The 18,671-nt window shown below is 38.7% G+C and overlaps 7 protein-coding genes across 10 annotated transcripts in view; 3 read left to right on the top strand and 4 right to left on the bottom strand.

Moving 5' to 3' along the window:
• The first annotated feature begins 293 nt into the window (after positions 1-293).
• LOC113201814 (uncharacterized) lies at positions 294-4,051 on the top strand. The gene is made up of 4 exons (XM_052271244.1): positions 294-909; positions 1,074-1,210; positions 1,295-1,488; positions 1,577-4,051. The coding sequence occupies exons 1-4, from the start codon at positions 502-504 to the stop codon at positions 1,723-1,725; spliced, it is 888 nt and encodes a 295-aa protein (XP_052127204.1). The 5' UTR covers positions 294-501; the 3' UTR covers positions 1,726-4,051.
• Positions 4,052-4,059: 8 nt separating this feature from the next.
• On the bottom strand, positions 4,060-12,767 carry LOC113201781 (DNA replication ATP-dependent helicase/nuclease DNA2). Its single transcript, XM_052271242.1, has 20 exons — positions 12,599-12,767; positions 11,567-12,520; positions 11,294-11,449; positions 11,059-11,156; positions 10,831-10,983; positions 10,502-10,748; positions 10,221-10,426; positions 9,954-10,152; positions 9,748-9,878; positions 9,444-9,656; positions 9,153-9,345; positions 8,839-9,080; positions 8,611-8,757; positions 8,115-8,266; positions 5,536-5,780; positions 5,245-5,441; positions 4,968-5,154; positions 4,698-4,886; positions 4,410-4,607; positions 4,060-4,319 (listed from the first exon to the last, which is right to left on the bottom strand). The coding sequence occupies exons 1-20, from the start codon at positions 12,617-12,619 to the stop codon at positions 4,155-4,157; spliced, it is 4,293 nt and encodes a 1,430-aa protein (XP_052127202.1). The 5' UTR covers positions 12,620-12,767; the 3' UTR covers positions 4,060-4,154.
• LOC113201783 (ER membrane protein complex subunit 3) lies at positions 6,249-7,778 on the bottom strand. The gene is made up of 2 exons (XM_026415694.2): positions 7,533-7,778; positions 6,249-7,255 (listed from the first exon to the last, which is right to left on the bottom strand). Exons 1-2 carry the CDS (start codon positions 7,683-7,685, stop codon positions 6,653-6,655), a joined length of 756 nt encoding a protein of 251 aa, XP_026271479.1. The 5' UTR covers positions 7,686-7,778; the 3' UTR covers positions 6,249-6,652.
• A 55-nt stretch (positions 12,768-12,822) lies between the features above and the next one.
• Positions 12,823-15,162, top strand: LOC113201782 (RUS family member 1). The gene is made up of 8 exons (XM_026415692.2): positions 12,823-13,037; positions 13,130-13,293; positions 13,384-13,737; positions 13,816-13,931; positions 14,015-14,214; positions 14,296-14,564; positions 14,640-14,859; positions 14,933-15,162. The coding sequence occupies exons 1-8, from the start codon at positions 12,965-12,967 to the stop codon at positions 15,037-15,039; spliced, it is 1,503 nt and encodes a 500-aa protein (XP_026271477.1). The 5' UTR covers positions 12,823-12,964; the 3' UTR covers positions 15,040-15,162.
• Positions 15,163-15,240: 78 nt separating this feature from the next.
• LOC113201784 (RWD domain-containing protein 4) lies at positions 15,241-16,823 on the bottom strand. 3 transcript variants are annotated; one of them, XM_026415696.2, is made up of 6 exons: positions 16,684-16,823; positions 16,189-16,297; positions 15,991-16,100; positions 15,707-15,899; positions 15,422-15,603; positions 15,241-15,340 (listed from the first exon to the last, which is right to left on the bottom strand). In XM_026415696.2, the coding sequence occupies exons 2-5, from the start codon at positions 16,291-16,293 to the stop codon at positions 15,439-15,441; spliced, it is 573 nt and encodes a 190-aa protein (XP_026271481.1). In that variant the 5' UTR covers positions 16,294-16,297; positions 16,684-16,823; the 3' UTR covers positions 15,241-15,340; positions 15,422-15,438. The 3 variants fall into 3 exon arrangements, with proteins under 3 accessions (XP_026271481.1, XP_026271480.1, XP_026271482.1); XM_026415695.2 differs by having other exon boundaries at positions 16,673-16,818; XM_026415697.2 differs by lacking the exon at positions 16,684-16,823 and adding an exon at positions 16,495-16,582.
• LOC113201785 (uncharacterized) lies at positions 16,806-18,217 on the top strand. Of its 2 annotated transcripts, none has more exons than XM_026415698.2 (3): positions 16,806-16,940; positions 17,173-17,314; positions 17,397-18,217. In XM_026415698.2, the coding sequence occupies exons 2-3, from the start codon at positions 17,187-17,189 to the stop codon at positions 17,569-17,571; spliced, it is 303 nt and encodes a 100-aa protein (XP_026271483.1). In that variant the 5' UTR covers positions 16,806-16,940; positions 17,173-17,186; the 3' UTR covers positions 17,572-18,217. The 2 variants fall into 2 exon arrangements, with proteins under 2 accessions (XP_026271483.1, XP_052127205.1); XM_052271245.1 differs by having other exon boundaries at positions 16,915-17,083.
• The window catches only part of LOC127750233 (uncharacterized), a 50,833-nt gene continuing 50,114 nt past the window's right edge, over positions 17,953-18,671 (bottom strand). The window contains exon 5 of the mRNA XM_052271273.1: positions 17,953-17,981. Coding sequence (XP_052127233.1) covers positions 17,953-17,981 — 29 coding nt within the window. The remainder of the gene's footprint in view (positions 17,982-18,671) is intronic.

The raw sequence follows: 18,671 nt of genomic DNA, 5'->3' as shown, positions 1-18,671 counted from the left end.
GTCGCTGAAAACGCCTGGAGGGTAGGCAATTCTTTCATGAATCGGGCCCCCGCGCCCGCGGCCCCCTGTCCCTCCGAGCGCTTCTTGGACAAGGCGACAGCTTCGGAGAGGCATTGGTATCTTTCGTTTTCGCTTTAGTTCTCAGCGCAGTTTACCTCTGGTTGATATTCTAGCATTGCCGGAAGTAATGAATTCGTCTATAGACGGTTCAGTTTAGGCTGACTCGGGCACTGTCGGCTGTAGCTACAAACAGGGGGGCATGGGCCCCTGGAGGCGGCCTGTGCGGGCCGCCCGCTCCACATAGGTGCTTTGCGGGCCGGCCTACCCACAGGGTTGCAGGCGCTAGCAGTGGCTTGCAGCGTAAGCCGCAGTAGCTTTGCACCCGGCATGGGTCACTCATTTGGGGGATAAAAAGGGGAACGTTCGCTCATTGAATGTCTGTCTGTGGGCTGCATCCCGACCAGTTGACCTAACAAACGCCCGCCTCTGTCGCCAGGCGAGATGATGCCGTACACGTTCATCTCGACCTCCCCCGTGGTGGAGATCCACTTCACGGCGCTCAACATGGACGCGGCCGACGACTTCCGCAAGATCAACATGATGGGGGCGTGGATGTCGGTGCGGCAGGAGCCGTGCCCGCGGCCGCGGCGGCTGGCGGGGCCGTCGGGCAGCATCCAGGTGGGGCCGGGCAACGCCATCCCGACGCCCACCGCCTGCGACGGGCTGCCCTGGCTCGTCGAGCCGGCCGCCGGCCGCTACCTCTACGTGACGGTGCGCGGCGTGGTCATGCACCCCAACGACACCACGTCCTGCGCCACCACGAACCGCGTCGGGCTGCACGCCGGCAAGAGCAGCCACGTCGTCGTGTGCCCAGAGCCCCGCTGGGGCTACGGCTCGCAGCAGGTCGAGGTGCGTGCTGTCCGTAGCACACGTGTGTGCACACCCAGGACACCCATAGTTCTATTTGGAATCAATGTATATTTTCAATGAGAGATCCGTAGAGCAAAAGTTTGGGCCGTACTATTCAAAATTTGTCCAGTCCAGTGACGTGATTTCTTGGTTGGTACGCTCAGGTCGTGTCGGAGGGCTGGGTTGTGTCAGGAGAACCTCCGTTTCCCGGGTCGGACGACGCATCCCGCAGCGTAGTCATCGAGTTCAGCGGCAAGGAGCCCGGCTCGTACTCCGTCAGCTGGCTGGAGTTGTCGCGCAGGTGAGCCCTGCTGTCATGCTCTGTGAGCATCCCTTGGCGGAAGGGAGGGGGGCGTGGTTATGACGGTGGCGGTCGTCTGTACAGGCCGCTGGAGCCACCCTCGGTGGGCGTGTCGCTGGAGGCCCTGGAGCTGTGCCACCACCGCTGCCCGGAGCTAGACGCGTGCATCAACGCCTCACTGTGGTGCGACGGCACCTCGCACTGCCCGTCCGGCTACGACGAGGCCGCCACCCACTGCTGGGTCGTGCTGCAGCTACCCGTACTGCACCTACTCGTCGGTGAGAGTCTGAAAGAGGCAGCTCCAAGGGATCGTGCGCAGTACATGTGGTTTCGGCCCGACAGATTTCATCCCCCGCTCTGTTGCAGGCACAGCCTTCATGGCGGCGGCGACGACGGCCTGCTGCGTGGTGGTGGCGCGCGCGGGACGGCGGCGGCGTGGCCGGGGCCGACGAGACTCGCTTCAGCGCCACCTCCAGGAGGCGCCGTCGCTCGACTCAAAAGAAGTGATTTGCTGACATTCGCAGGATTCTACGCGATACGTCGAGGTAGACCGCGTCACCACTGTGTGAGCGGCTCCCCCGACCGCGGCTGTGGCACCACCCGCCTCCAAGGCTTCTGCCTGGTGTAGGCATAGCACATCTGCCTCCAACCATCTTCTACCAAGTTATTTTTTAAACAAAGTACTTGAGGAATTTGATTGCACTTGTTAATTCATGCACCCTTTATGAAATATTGCTCTCACATCAACTTGAGTGATTTATTTTACATATTTTGAAATTAAAATGTGATCAAAGAGGCAGGGGTGTGAATGGGTGTGGAGACACAGACGCAGGTATCCGTAGAATCCATAGAAATAGACACTTACCATCAGACAGCATATTAGCAAGAATGGGAAAAAAACATGCATTTGAGGTTGTGCCGACTGTCTTCACAATTTTACAGCTCTAGGATTTTAAATTAATAACGCACAGCATTCAACACTGGTGCTGTTAATCGACCAAAAATTTAATGTATATAGTAAAAGTGAAACAAATATACAGGGTCATACTATAATCTAGTGATAATCAATGGAAGTCTTTTGTTAAAATTGAGGCATGATACATTTTCAAATTTGATGACGGTCATGAGTAAATGTTACAATGATAAACAAGATTTTCAAGTTGTTTGTGGAACTTTACAGAAAGTTTTTAAATACTTCAATAAGATGCCTACCCTTGTAGCACTGAGCAATCTTACAACATTCCTAGAATGTTCTCAGAATGATCTGTGCTACCAGGGTCAAAGTTGTTAGTGCTTGTATAAAGTTACAATTTAATTTTGAATCAAAATATTTCCAATGTTTAAGTTTTTAATCATATTCTTAGAGAATCTTGCTCTGTTTATAATCTTTCAATTTGTTCCTGTGAAATTTTGTCTCAGATGTCAACTACCCTAATAGGTATGACAAGAAAATGTCGATATTATGATAGGCTTCCAATTCTGGATTTTATGAGATTATTTAAATTATATGTTGTGATCATCAGCACAAACTTAAAATAATTTAGAAAACTTGTTGCTGGTTAGAATAGGAGTTTTATAAAACATTTATATTAAATATTTGCCTTACTGTTGTTTATACACTGGAACAAGTCAGCAATTTGTTTCCTGTGATTTTTATACCTAGGTATCTATCAAAGGGAAATCTTGAAGGTGGGATGTACCAAACGGAGTAAGCAGTTTGGTACAAAAGTTAATTCAACATTGATATAAAATTTATAAAATTGAATCTTATTATTAGTTCCATTATATGAAATGTATCCATATTAGAAAAAAATACAGGCTCATAAAACTTTCCAATTTGAGGTAGTTAGACTGATGACAGAGGAGGATCAATTACTGTTGAGAAAAAAACTTTTTAACTCAATTCCTTACTTAAAAATCTATGACTACGAACCGTGGTACAACCATACCGTGGGATAAATTTTTCTGATTCATTTTAGGCCAAACCAGGCATGAAGAAAATTGAGAAAAACTGATATTTGTTACAGGAAGTGGAATTTCTGGTAGTGGTATGGTCAGTTTTATCCAAAAGTAGCTACAATTCAATATGAAACTTTTGTCAAAAATTTCCTTCCTATCTTAACAGTAGATAATAACAGTAGATAATTTAAATTTTGGCATCTATTGTGGAAATATGTGTATAATATTATTTCACTGCCATTACAAGCATAACGTGATACGAGTTGGGATGAGATACTCTTGAGTAGTTAAAACTGTTGTGTATAATTAGTAATTTCAAACAAGTGTTCAATTTCCTATTTCATTTGTACCTGTAAATCAAAATCACTCACTGCCATTTACCTAGGATTGTTCATAAAAGTGAATAGACCAGCGCTGTTACCCTTTCATTCAATGATTATCTCATGCGGCCTATATATGACTGAGAGATATCACATCTGGAGTATATCGTCTTATTTTCAAATGGAGAGCTGGATGTTTGATAATTTATGAGGCACCAATTTACTACTACACGTCTTAAAAGTAACTTTTTCAAAGAGCTCAAATAGTACAGATTGCAAAGTAACTTTGTAAGACCATGGACGGGAAAAAAATGTTTTCATCTATTCCAAAGATCATGAAAATTCTTTTCAGGTAGTCAGGTACCAAAAATTTTAAGTTGAATAGATTAGTTGACCATATTCAATATTGTTATCTATGATGTTATGACATTCAGAGATATATGTGGATGGAACGCGTGGGAGTGATAGATGTTGGAAAACGATTTTGATGAAGACCTTCACGTTGTGTGTTGATAAAATTATATGTATCATGTGAATAAAATAAATGAATTTTTCAAAACAGCATCAGCATTTGACATACTTCAACCATATTATTTATAAAAATAACCTAAGAGTCCTTAGCTAAAATAGTACCAAAAAGTAAAATAGGAACTTAATTCTGAAATTTAGGAATCAACAGGAACAAGATTGCTGCTTGGTATGCAGGATATAAGTTTCTGGAAAGGAGTATATAATTTTAGAGTATCACAATGTCCAATTAAAACTAATTTATGCTTGGCTCTTGTTATAGCAACGGTAAGGCGTCTCTTGTCATTTAGGATTTCTCTGTCCTGTTAAAGGTAGATAGAATAACAATTACTGTATCACAAAAAATATATACTGCGGTATACTCTACCAATGCCAAAGAAGAAATTACATACCTTAGGTTTTTGATGAGATGCTCCATCAGACCTGGTGCAAGAATATACAATTGCTTCCTTGTCCCGCCCTTGAAATTGGTCAACAGTGTTAACTTCAATAGCAGCAAGTTTTGGGTTTGACTTGATAGCTTGAGTCAACATAGAAACTTGAGCACGGTAAGGAGCCATAACACCAATATTTTCCACATCTACACCACTCTGAATGAAAGAAAAATAGTATTAGTGCACAGTATGACAAGAAAAATAAAACCCAACACATCACAATTTCTTAAAAAATTGACTACTAACATCAACAAAGGTATTTAATAGCTCCAGAACTAGAACCTGCTCAAAATGATTGCAGCATGAAGATTCTCCATCAGTCTTAGCTCCATTTATATCCTTGAGGTTGCCTTGCGCTGTACTGGTGTTCACAAACACCACTGACTTATTAATGTCAGTCGATAATGAATATGACAGCCAAAGTTTCTTATAAGACTGGAATTGAAAATGATTTTGATAATTATTCTTCAATTACAATAGAATGCACCTACCCATGGAAAAAGGAATTAAACAAACCATTGGTGAAGTCACTTGTAATGTTGCATTTGCTATCATTTCGTTGCCACATAAGAGTTTGCCTTCATAAGTGAGCCCATTTGCTAAATCTGTGATGACTTGGTTCATTCGGTAGTTTAATGTCAAAGAGACAGTTGATGCTTCAGAATCCAAGCGAGCAAACAAACTTTCTGACATGCCTAGTTTTCTAGATTCGAACAAAGAACATAAAGTTATAAGATCGATAATATACATTCATGTATTTTAATAAAACAGTACAGATAGGATAGGACATTACTGCGCTTGATGACTCTTCACCACAGGAGGAAGTTGTTCTGGATCTCCGACTAGCACAAACCGACGAGCACTAAATAATGGTCGGAGAATAGAGGGTTGAAGAACTTGCGTGCTTTCATCAACTAGGCAAACATCAAAAATTCTTCTTTGCGCAAGACTAGCATGCCCTGCTCCTAGACAGGTGACACCAACAATTTGCTGAGGTTGTAAAGATGTGATAAAGTATCAGAGTGTGATAGAGTAATATAGATTATAAGACAGCAGAAAATTATTACACTTAAATAATAAATACCTGACTAGTGAACACTTGGTCCAGTTCTTCAGGTGTTCTGCATTCTTTAGTTAAATAATTTTCTGAAAAGGGGTGGAGCTGAGGGTGTATACGTTCGTCCGCTCCCAGACGTAAAAACTTAAGGCCTTCCTTTTTCAGACGTAGCAAGAGATTGTCAACTGCAGAGTGAGTATGGCTTGTGACTAGGACAGAAAGGCCTGCACGAACTAAAAGTTGTACCAAGGCCACCATTGTCGCTGTCTTACCTGTTAGAAGAAATCTATGGTCAGAGATTAATGGAGTCATGATCGATTCAGTCTTGGTCTAGCCGATGAAGCAGAAGCCGCCCCATCATTTGCTTTGGGTAATCTGATTGGCTAAAATTAGTTTGGAGCTGGCTTCAGTTCTCATTCGGACGATTAGTTTACTGCAAACAAATGACGGGGTGGCTTCAGTTCCCCAGAGCTTAAATCAATAATAGGGAACAAGTAATTTTGTAGCACAGTTTATCCTAGTAGCAAAGATTAACAATATACATAATATGTCATGAAGGGTTTTTCAAAGAATGTATAGAGAAAGATACTTCAGAATACTTCATGGGTAGAAAACATTTTACCCTCCACTTTTAGTATTTATTACTGGATCAGTGAGAACAGTTGTTACCTATGTAGGATTTTGCACTGTAGTGTACGATGGTCATTTTTTAAAAAACATTATTTTATTAAATGGACATATTTTCAATCATTAATATATTTATTATGCTTTATGGTTCCAATGGTAACAAGAAGACAGAGTGTACAGAAACTACACAACAAATCACACCCATTCATCAGATAAAGAAGGACAAGTCAACACAGTATTACAATAAAGCTTTCACATTGGAAAATCAGTAGGAACACACAAATCAACCATATCTGCTTCAGCAGAACTTAGACACAATTGCACACTAAAGGAATTCTTATATGATAATACATAAGGCACAACTCACAATGGAAGCCTTAGGCATACAAAATTCCTCCAAAAACAATAAAATAATTTAATGCATAACAGGGTGCATGAAATGCACAAATTCTCCTAGAGACTCAAATGCAGAATGGAATGAGTCAATGCAGCATATGTACATAATGACACCCTATTATCAACTAGCCTGTTCAATAGCAGGACTTGGATTGCCTACTAGTACACCTTCAATATTTTCTAATGCCCATCTATGCTCACAGATTTCAAGTGCCTCCCATTCGGCTTTAAATGCCACTTTTGGGTCTGGTGGCATGGCCATTGCAGCACCAGACATTTGATCTTGCAGATGTTGTGATTGATCAGCAGCATTATTTTCGCCAAGCACTAAAGTGTAGATACTTCTAAGACCAAACACATTCAAGAAGTACCAACTCGCAGAGGAGACCCAAGCTGCATCTAGAGAAACAAGTTCAATACCCCTTTGAAGCATGGGTTTAAATCTTAGAGTTAAAGGAAAGGGAACTTTAGTGGTGACAAAGCCTGAGAAAGTCCAGTTAATCCAGCCTCCTATTATAATCATGGGTAAAACAGTTGTAATGTTTCCTTTTAACATTTCAGTCATCATGCTTGGGTCAGTCATAGGATTTTGGGAGACAGCTGCTCTCTTCTGTGTTTTGAAGTAGCCCGTTTCTTCATTGTTGAAAAAATGACGTCGCATAATAAATGATGACCGAGGTAGGTAATGTCCATTCTCGCGCAGCAAACGGGCCCGTATCATTACCTGCAATGTATTGAAAATTTTTTAATGGATACAGAACAAAATCTTTATAAAAAGAAATACTTGAAAAAGCAAGGGAAGCTTATTAAATTTATCAATTGTGCCAATAAAATCATTGTGGTACAACATACTTAAAAATTGTGTAAAAATGTATAAAATATGAAAATTTTAACAAGACACAATAGGTAGGTCAAAATCAGTACAATTAAATTCAATTGATATATTTATAACAAATATATTTGGGAAGAAAAAGACCAAAATGCCGAAAAGGTAAACTAACCTGCGAATCTTGAAGTTGCTGCAATTCAGCTCGCTTTTGAGTAGCCAGCAATATTGAGACATAATGTCGAACTATACCAACAAGGAAGGTAATAACAACGATAGGCAAAAAGACCCACACACGAATATCAGGGTCAAGTAACAATTCGGCCATTATAACAAGAAATTACCCTAAAAACGATGATGTTTATAAAATACTAGATCGATTTCGGAAACAATTGAAAGTCGGACACCGCCACCGCCCCTCGATGTAGCCAACATTTGAAAACTTGCAAACTACTTTAGTGCGATGCGCGCACAAGAAACTTGCCAAAATATACAGATCAGAAGGGAAACCTTTCTTAACTAGTTCTTCTTTTCTAAATTAAAAAAAATAACACGACAAAAACGATACACAAAACCAGAACTATGCATCACCACATGACTACTGCTGGGACTGGCTCGACTGGCGCGGGGTTTTCGAATTCACGCGTTATTATCAACTCTACCTGCTTTTCTCAAATTTCTTGATATGGACGAACGGTAGCCGCAAATTGCCAGGTAAAATACAAGAGGCACATTAAATAATAGCAAAATAATTTACCAGTTCCGGGTAGCCCTTTGATGAGAAGATGGCTGTCAGCTCTCAAAGTTTTCACCAATGCATTCCGCTGATTTTTGTTTAGTTTACTGAAAATTGACAAACAGTCTTGAATAATGTTTTTTTCAACTCTGGTAGTGAATGTTGGAATGGTCCTAAAAAAACAATATTTTACACATTAGCTACAAAAAGGAAGCAATCTTTACAAATATGCAAGAAGTGTTAAGGTGACCTCACAATTGGTGTGTTTGCCATTGGAGGTAAATGATTATGTCACTCAAGTGTCAAGAAGTGTGTTCAAATGTAAGCAAATTGAATACACTCTGTGACACTTGTGTGACAAACACAGTAACCGTCCCTTGTAGCACATATCGTTCTTAGAACCTTCAGAGAACCAAAGGAACGTTCTCAGAACGTTGTCTGAATGTTTGGTGCTACAAGGGGTGAATAGCAATTGCAAAAGGAAAGACCTAAACACAAAAATAAAATTTCCTCCTACCTATCTACTATAATTTCTCTTAGTCTTGCAGCAGGCTCATTGTTATCCAACAAGCAACCTAAATTCGTTAGGTTGAATACCAAAACAGTGTCAGATTCACTAGAATCGAGGTGAAATGTTTCATGGGAGTAGCGATCACACAAATTTCTAGTGGAAAAAGTTTGTTAAGATATAGGAAATGTTGATTACTCAGAAAAGCTTAATTTCTTTTAATACAATTAACTTTACCTATTGGACACAACTGTCACACTGGATTCATCTATGCCAACAATATTACCCCGCTCAATTGCCAAACGTGTGTCAGTGCTGATTAATATATAATCACCAGTAGATAAACCAGCCTCTCTTAAGTCATTTGCTAAGACTTCAGTGAATGATGAGAGCTTTCTGGTAAATGTGTGAACAAACTTTCCTCCACTAAGTTCATTGGCTTTCATTAACTGAAGATTCACAATGGCTTGTTTACCCCTCTCCCTGAAAATAAATCTCAAACACTAAGTACCACAGATTAGATTAAAAAGTAAATTTGCATTTACAAGGACATGCCTCTCTATGGGTGAATATCGCCAAATGTATCTCAATTTTGATGAGGACAGCTGATCTGTGCTTTCTAAAAGAAGCAAACCTGCCCAATGCATGACAAAATCAACATGATTTTCGGTAAGATGTTGTGTCGCAGATGCAGAAACCGAGACCATTGGATGGTCTTTGGAAAGTTCTGAAAGTCCATTCCGCCTAAAAGTTAAAAAATTTCAATCAAGATGGGTAAGAACAGAACAAATATTTTGCACACAGGTATTAAAAGAAGCTTTCCTGCAGACTAAATTGCTTACTTCAAATAAACAGAGCATAGGACTCCATAAGGACACTTCTCACATGCACTCTTGAAACTAATCGGTTCCGGAAGGCTAGGGGGGACAAAATGACCAGATTTTTCATCTATCACAGGAATTCTGCGTCTAAGGTAATGGGCTAATGTATTTCGAAGCTGGATGAGATCTTTGCGTTCATTATGAGATACAGATATTTCCTGCATCTGTCCTTCTCTAAAAAAAGGGAACATTTTCTCAGAAGAGTAAGTAATATGTACTTCATTTTCATTATTACAATTTTGAGTACAAAGATAAGGCAACTCACCGGAGATAGAGAAGTAAGCCTGAATCAACTTCCATTCCCATCCGTGACATCATCATTGTGTACAGTGTAACTTGTCCACGATGTTCTGCAGAAAATGAAGCTCTTCCTGTTTTCAATTCCAACGGCATTATCTAAAGAGTGAGAAATCCCCAGATAAATAGCCATAGTCACTAGTTAAAAGGAAAAAAATGTTCTTATAATTCTACCTTTTTGTTCCCATGTGAATCTCTTACATCAACAGAGACATCCACCATTCCTTTAATTCCCAATTTTGGATCCCACAAAGTTTCTTCAATATCACGAATTCCAACAATTTTACCATTCCATTCTGTTGATGCATGTTTTCTACCTGAATTCATAGGAGAATTCTTTGACGAAGAGGGTAAGGGCGCACCAAGCCAAGAACTAGAAGGGAAGGGGAAGTTAATTAATCCACAATTACGCTGCTCTAAGAAGATCAGATTAAGACAAACCTGGTTTTCCCACCCTTCTCTTTAACTGGCTCAATAAATTTTTCAACAAAAGCAACAATACGAGGTACAAAGTTTGAAAGTTCTTTCTGAATCTGGGCAACACTCATTTTCGCAGAATAAAGCATTTGTAAACAACCCTTGGAAGAAATTAGTTGATCTGCAAGTTCTCTTATGTCAACCTCACGACGCTTTCTTTGTTTCAGCACCTTAAAATTTTTATCAGGAAAATTAGACAATTGATAGGACTGTAAAGTTTATTTCACAAGGGTAGCACAACCAACCATTTGAAAAAGTTCATGGATTATGCTTCCAGTAACCATTACAGCTGAATCACTGTCCATCCCTCTGAAAAGACTGCTGAGAACAGAGCGACGCGCACAAAACAATGAACCAACAACAGTTGTTCCAGATATCAAAGTGTCTGGATGTAAGACCAAGAAGCCATGCAAATCATTCAGCAACCATTCTCCATCAACTTTCTTAGCCTGCAGGCCAACTGAATCACCCTCCGAAACTGGACATGCCAACCTAAAAAATATATCAAGATTCTTTTTAGGTATACAGTTGAGAAAAAAAAAGTTTATGAAACAATAAATTTTGTAGTTCTCACCAGCAACCTCGGACCCTACAAGAGGCTTTTAGCTCGCTTCCAATATTTTTCACATTTAAGACAGCTTCCTTGAAAGGAATTACAATAGTAATTGAAATAACTTCGCACAACTTAGCATCATGAAGGTCTAAAGAATTTATACTATCTTCATTTCTGAAATATAACAAGAGGCATGTAAAGATCCCAATCAGAGAGGAAATTATGATAAAATATACTGTCAAGACTTACAAATTAGACATGTATGAAAATATGTCATCAAAGTCTTCATGAAACACCGCATGCAGGTCTTGAAGATTATCAACAACTATATCAGTTTTATTTTGAGACTGAAATAAATAAATTAAACTCTAAGATACAATATACAACTTAGATTAATTTATGACAAGACACAGTATAGCTTCCGATAAAATTTAACTGAAAATAGACGCAAAAGATTTATTTGAGAAAATGAGCAAATGTGTACCTCGGATTTTACAGGAGATTTAGCATCATAGCAAGTTGAAGGATGTTTTCTAGGTGATCTTCGGAGGGGCATAACTTCATTTTCCTTACCAGCATTCTTGGTTTGCTCCGGGGATTTTAAAGGAAAATCTTTTGCCTCTTCAGTTTCTTTTTTCTCCTGTAAAGAGAAAATAATTACAGTATTAAAAAGCATGTTTTGTTGTAAAATTTTCTAAATTTTTTCAACAATTATTCAAAAGAAAGTCTTTGTATAATTTGTACAAATAAATGGTACCTTAACTAAAGCCAAGGGAGGGGGATGCTTTCTTGGAGACTTTCTCACTGGAGACAGGCAATGTAGTGCCTTGCTAGGTGATGTTTTCTTGACGGATTGCTTTGGTGGAGAAGTTTTACAAGTAGGAGCACTACCGAGAACATCTTTTGGTGCAAACTGGAGGGCAGGGTACTTTACTTCTGTGGTATCCAGTTTTCCCGGAGACTTACAACTTTTTTTTGCTTCTAATTTGCAGGTAAGCTTTTCATCTTCATGAAGTGTTTTCTTGGGACTCGCAGACTTTAAGGGTGGAAACAGGGTTTTCTTGTGAACACTAAAAGAATTTTTAGGCCGAGCAAACATTCTTGAATCAGACTCATGCGGAGATAGATGTTCCAAAATGCTTTTAAGAACCTCATCCTCCTCTGCTTTAATTGGAGACAACACTATTTTTGATTTATGGGCTTTGTTACTGTCTTTCTGAGGTTGAATACTAGTCCTTTGTTTTGGAGATTTAAGATGGTTAAGACTGTAGCAAACTTTTTCAGGAGAGTGAGATTTTTTTCCCTGTAGAATTATAGATTCTGTTTTGTGAGGAGTGGTAGATTGAGTTCTAGTCTTCGACTTGCTGACAGACAAGCCATTAACAAGTAAAAGTTTTTTGTTGTTTTTAATAGGACTGCCCTTTTCAGAAGCAGAGGGAGGTGCAGCAGTAGCACCTAAACTCCCTTCCACTTTCGAGTCTTCTCTCTTCCTTTTTTTAGAAGGAGTACTAGACAATGAGCTTGAATGATCATCATGCAGATTTGATTTCCCCCTGGATGTCAAAGGTACATCTGAGGGAGAACGAACATTTCTTGAACTGGTAGGGGTAGAGTCATTTTTAAAATTATCCCTTGCAGCTTTCTCCTTAGAAATGGTGGATGGAGTGGTAAAGAATGAAGCTATACTTCTTTGATTCGGACTGGGTTTGGCCTGTAGGACATCAAGAGAGGTGAGTGAACAGCTAGCATAGAGTACTCTGTAGAATTATTGAGATACAAACTGAAGTACCGTAGTTTTTGAACGTTTCATCGCTCAGTCTTGATGAATTTCTTCTTTAAGATCACTAACATTTAGCTATTAATGTAGTTTCTCACTTCAATCTACTTCTTATCATCAAGCCAAACAATTTTACTCACTATTTCATAACCTTACTTTTAAACTGCTTCCCGCTCTCAAAAAGAAAACATTCCCTACTCTGAATAACGTTTAGGTGGCTATTGGCACCGTACACAGCCGGCTGTTCGGCTGCTTGTGAAACGTCACTTTGTTGTGTTTTCTCATTCTATGTCCTTTTTTTTCGAACAATATATCGTTCTGTTGTTTATGATAAATAAATGACCAGCAATTTTAATTATTTTCTCCACGTCTGTCATAATGCCGCACCAAATTATATTTCGTGAACATTATGGTACACAGGGACAAGAGGTTGTTTACATTAAACCTCCAGGTTGGTCCGGAAAGCAAACAGATGGAATTAATGTTTTTTAAAACAATAATCTTTTGTTTGATATTTATAGTAGATTTTTATTCCCGCTTTAGATCAAAGAGTAATTGTCCCACTCAACTCCATATATTCTCAGAGTATTGCGAGCTTGGTTCTTGGCAGTTTTAAAAATATATTCCGCGTAGTATTTCTGCCACAAGGATATCCTGAAAGTGTGAGCAAAGATTACTTTTCGTACCAGCTTTGGGATACTATTCAGGTTTGTCCATTTATATTACATTTCCCCATTATTTTTTTTATAATTTGCTTTAGAATCTTGGCATATGCATCAATTTCATTTCTCTACCAGGCATTATGCAGTTCCTTGAACGGTACACTTACTACTCAGGCTATTATGAAAGGAGTTGGTGTTGGTGACCAGGCAGCAACACCACTCGCAGCTGCTGTCACATGGATTCTAAAGGATGGGGCTGGAAATGTTGGGAGGATTGTGTTTGCATGGTGGAAAGGCACAAGTTTAGATGCAAACTGCAAGAAGTGGCGCTTATGTGCTGACATCTTAAATGACTTTGCAATGTTTTTAGAATTGTTACTGCCCTATTTCATGGGCTACTCCACTGCTTTATTGTGTGCGGCTACAATCCTAAAGAGTATTGTTGGAGTCGCAGGTGGAGCGACAAGAGCTGCTCTTACTCAACACCAGGTAATTCTTTTACACGTCCACATTTAAATGCATTTCCTAAAAATACAGAATCATTTATTTTTTTTCATAAATGACCAGGCTATTCGAGACAACATGGCAGATGTTTCTGCAAAGGATGGAAGTCAGGAAACCTGTGTAAATCTCTTGGCATCTGTGGCTGGAATAATACTCTTGACCTGCATGGGAGAGTTTCAGTAATGAGAGCAGTACATGTTTTCCTGTTTTCCTTTGCACTGCTCTCATGGTAGTGTTTTCATGTTTCACATTTTAATTCCAGGCACGTATGGCTTATGTTTGCCATTTTCACATCCATGCATATATATGCAAATTATAGAGCTGTGAAAGCCTTGACAATATCAACCCTCAACACTGCCCGACTCAATATTGTGATTCATACCTACCTGGAGACGGGTGTAGTTCTAGATCCAGATACTGTAAATCAGAAAGAAGCTGTCATTCTTGGGAAAGGACTGTCTGGTACTAACACTGCTCTGCTTTGCCTTATGTCATGATTTTTCAAGTAACTGGTGTACAGTAATATATTTCCTTTCAATATAGCAAAGAGTATCTGTGGTCATGATATAGTAATTGGAGAATCTGTAGCAACATTTATTCGCTCTGCTGCTCTGACAGCTGATCAACTGAAAGTTCTCCATCACTTACACCAGGGATGTGGTTACATGTTAGTTCCTTCTAGAAGAGACAAAAAGATTTACATTCTACTTCAAGAAGGAATTCATGCTAATTCTAGGGAAATAGTGAAATCATATTTTCACTCTGTAATCCTAGGAATTGCTACCTGTATGACCAAAGATGGAGCAAAATTGGTATGCATTGCAAACAGTCATAATCTTTTAGAAATTTAAGCAAGTTCCATAGAAACGATTTTTTTTTCTTTCCAGGTAACCAAACCCTTGTCTCCCAAAGAGGGTCCTCTGCTCCAAAGACTAGAAGAAGCCTTGAAATCTTCATGTAGTTCTACTCCATCTGATTTCTTGCACAGCGAGTCGTCTGGACTTGAACATTCTATTCCACAAATATCATTCATCAATGCTATTATGGCTTCTATTCAAATTGATGCTACAGAATCAGAACAGTTTCTAAATTTACTTCAAGAAGCAGGTCAGTAAATATCTGAAAACTGAAAACTAATAAAATAGGTCCAGCATATTAGTTCTAATGTCTCCCTCCACAGGATGGGCAACAAGTGGGCATCATTTAGACTGCAATGAATGGCGATTCATTTGGCCCACTCCAGAGAAGAAAATAGGCCTACATGGATCACAGCGACAGCCTACCTAATGATGATGTTTGTATAATAAATTGTGAGTGCCTCACTAACAGAGACTGCAAAGTCAAAGCCTCAGTTCTTCACACAAAATTGTTAAACCATCTTAAAGGAAAAAAAAATGATGTAGAAAATTCGCTTTTACTTTTTTTTTTTGTATTGTTTGCATTTTTTGTTGTTTTTTCCTCTTTTTTTTACAAAAAATACAGCAAATAGAAACTTTAAAATTTGTATATTACCAGAACACCACACCACTGTAATTTCATAAAATAGCCTGTCCTGCAGGGAATGGATAGTAGAAATAGGGGAAAATATCTGAAACACAAGAAAAATAGTGATATTAAATAAAACAATGATTTTAAAAATTGCAAGACCTAAAAGCAGATGATAAAGTACCTTCAAATGTAAATTACTTAGGTCCCTCCAGTCTCTGGCCTTGGTGTCTGAGATAAGTGTTTTACAACATCAACCCAGTCCCAACCTCTTGCTTTTTGTCCTTTAGAATCTGTTGCCCTATCCCACTGTCTTCGTTTTTGGGCCTTGGTCAGCTGCTCTTTCTTTTCTTTCTTTTCTGTCTCCTACAGAAATTCACAGATATTTTAAATAAAGACTGACGCTAATTCAAAACTCTAAAAATTAAAAAAATCAATGGGTTATGTGGTTGACAAAGTGACAACTTACTAGGCTGCATGCTCCAAGTTGAACCCTTTCCATTGATGCAGTAACTGACTGCAATGATTCGGGCTGTTCCTTCAAAAGATCGTCCAACTTTTCTTTGATAGATTCAAAGATTGTAAAAGTCATAGGCATTCCTAAATATTCTTCAGCTTCTGATTCTGTGTGTTTAACTATTGCTTCTTTCACAGGTGGAAGTCTGAACACAAGAGTTAGAATGAGCAACAACAAATGACAGCAGACAATAATTTTAACAACATTATGTTAGTTTGAGAAAATGGACAGCTTACAAATTTCTATTGTAAAATGTTTCCATGTTAATGGCTGGTTTCTCAGTAGGATATGTTGGACCCCACGAAATTTCTATGACAAATGATCTTGAAGCGCCATCTTCGCCGTACTGTTGGGAACACATTATGATTCGTGATACATTCCATATTGAACCAACATAGATTATTAAGAGCAATTGATAATATTAATAACCTTACTTTGTACTGATAGACTGTAGGTGACAATTGCTTGAAAGATGGATCTCCATCGTAAATTGACATAAGAACTTCTTGTTCATCTGTTTGTTGCTCTGCATCTGACATGTTACTGCGGCAATAAGAACATAATAGAAACGATAAGATTACTGATAGTTATGGTTCTCAATGACATGCACAATAAAACTATAATAAATGTCAAGTTTAGCAACTGAGGAAAGAGAACTGAGTACAGCTGAGACAAATGCTTTAGGAGAGTGTTGAAAAGACCAAATACTTTTGAAAAAAATAAAAATAATATCAACATACTTAAAGAAACTTTTTAATATACTTTTTTGATCAAAACCAAGAGAACAACGATTAAATAGAACAAAAATTATATTGTGTACACCACACAGGACATAAAGGTTACATGCTAACTGTTCAGATGTTGCCCTCACGCGTTAGCGAGAAAAATAAAACTGAATAGTTCTAGAATTAAACTTACAGTATAGTTACCTGGTCCTCAAGGGCTATCTCGTTTCAGATGAGGTGGACATATATACATAAACCATAAACAGTGAGGAGAGCGGCCGTGTCGAGAGAGAGCCAGAGAGCAGAAAACAGACAGCTAAATTTTTCTTACGACAAGCAGCAAATGATGCAGGTGTGACAACTCAACATTTAGTGCTTGCAGGGTGTCACAACTGCAACCGAACAGAGTGTTTGTCTGCCATGTACTGCAAGGCAGTGTGTGAACAGGAGGTATTTTGGAGGTAATATTCAAAGTGGTTGGGTGTTGTGAAGTTTTATTGAGCTATTCTTGAATTCGTCCTCGCGAATTATCATTCAACTAGGAAATAACAACGATCTTTTATCTGGTGGAGTCTCTTAATCGGCTGATTCCTATCGTGTGCAGGTAAATTTTTAAGTGGATGTCTAACCTGTCACTGTCACTGTTGTTATTGTTGGTGTTATCCGCTTAATATCCTGTTTTTTCTTTTCTAGTTATAGGTACCGAAATGGCAACTTCGCGCTCCGAGGATGGAAATGCTCCAGTACTTTTTTCACTAGCTGACCCAGCAGATATTGATGCATTAAAGACATTGGCAGATTTGGCTGGTATCAAGGCGCCAGGCAACACTATGAAGTAAGCACAACCCTCTATGGGATGCAATTACTCTCTTTGAATGAACAAATTTGTAATAAATTTGTCTGTTTTACTTTATTAGAATTATCATTGAATTGATAACAATGGGAGTCCCGCCTATGGAAGTGCATTCACTGGTGAGAGATGTGTTGGCAAGCAAATCTCGTTCAAGGCGAGCAGGTGTGAAACATTCCTCTAGACAATTACAGGCTACACCTGAGACAATTCAGGAAAACACTGCTCCACAACCACAGTAGCAACATTCAGGTCAAATTTTAATTGCTTTTATTGTTTATCTTATTTGTTATTTTATATGTAGATATGTTTAAGAAAGTAGTTCTGAAGCTGAAATATGTGTCAAGAAATTCTCCACGCTTTCTTTGTGTTTCAACTGGGTGGCCATGCAACCTGGATCAGGGAAGTTAAGGAAAATGACTAAGTTTTGTATGTCATTGTTGTTTTAGAGTTTTAAGCCCCATTTTCAAATTTTATATGTCCAAAAAGTTGTCTAATAACTTTATTGAAAAGTCACAGAATTGGGCAACCTTGATTGTTTGGCTACTGATTTAATTGAATGAAGGTAGCATATAAGTGAGGGAGGGAAACACAGTTTGAAGACTTTTCATAGTTAGTCTTTTTTATTCTTCATCGTCCAGCTTTTGTCTTTCTTAAAAGCACATTACAGAGATTTTGAAGTTATGTCATTGGAAACAACACATGTTCATTTTTAAGTACTCGAAATCCTTGTTTATTTTTTAGAGTGTAGCCTTAGCTTCACACTTATAATTGACTGTCCCTAGAGATGAGATATCACATTCTCTGCCTCATATCAAAATAAAAATCTCACATCATACTGTAATTACATAAAATATAAAATATAAATACTTACGAAGTAAATTATAATATCTAAAGTCTGTCAATCACAGCAACTGTGAAAACTATACATATTTACTTAATCCAAATGTTCAAGCAGCAGAAATAAGACACTAATGACCTGCTTCTGTTGGTCAAACTATCTGGATATCATTCACAATGCTGATCTCTAACAGTCAAAAGTCTATCGGTGCTCAAATACATTGAGTTTTGTCAAACTACAAACTTTTGATACTACAAAATCTTAAAAAAACAGTAGTACGCGGGCAAGGGAGAAAATTATTAATGGAAAGAAGTACTATTCTTACAATATGACACATGAAACAGGAGGTCAGGCAATACATATAATTTATCTTTTTTTTGTTTTTTGTAAACAGGGTTGTTATCCCTTGGTCTGCTAAAATTGTTTGGCACCCTTGAATCTAGATACACTAAATGCCAGATTGCACAGATTTACCTGACCAGGTCATCTTCACCATCCAAT

Source organism: Frankliniella occidentalis, unplaced genomic scaffold, assembly GCF_000697945.3.
Source record: "Frankliniella occidentalis isolate FOCC.00 unplaced genomic scaffold, Focc_3.1 Scaffold156, whole genome shotgun sequence".
In the NCBI taxonomy this organism is placed as follows: Eukaryota; Metazoa; Arthropoda; class Insecta; order Thysanoptera; family Thripidae; genus Frankliniella; species Frankliniella occidentalis.
This window is presented reverse-complemented; position numbering and strand designations above follow the sequence as displayed.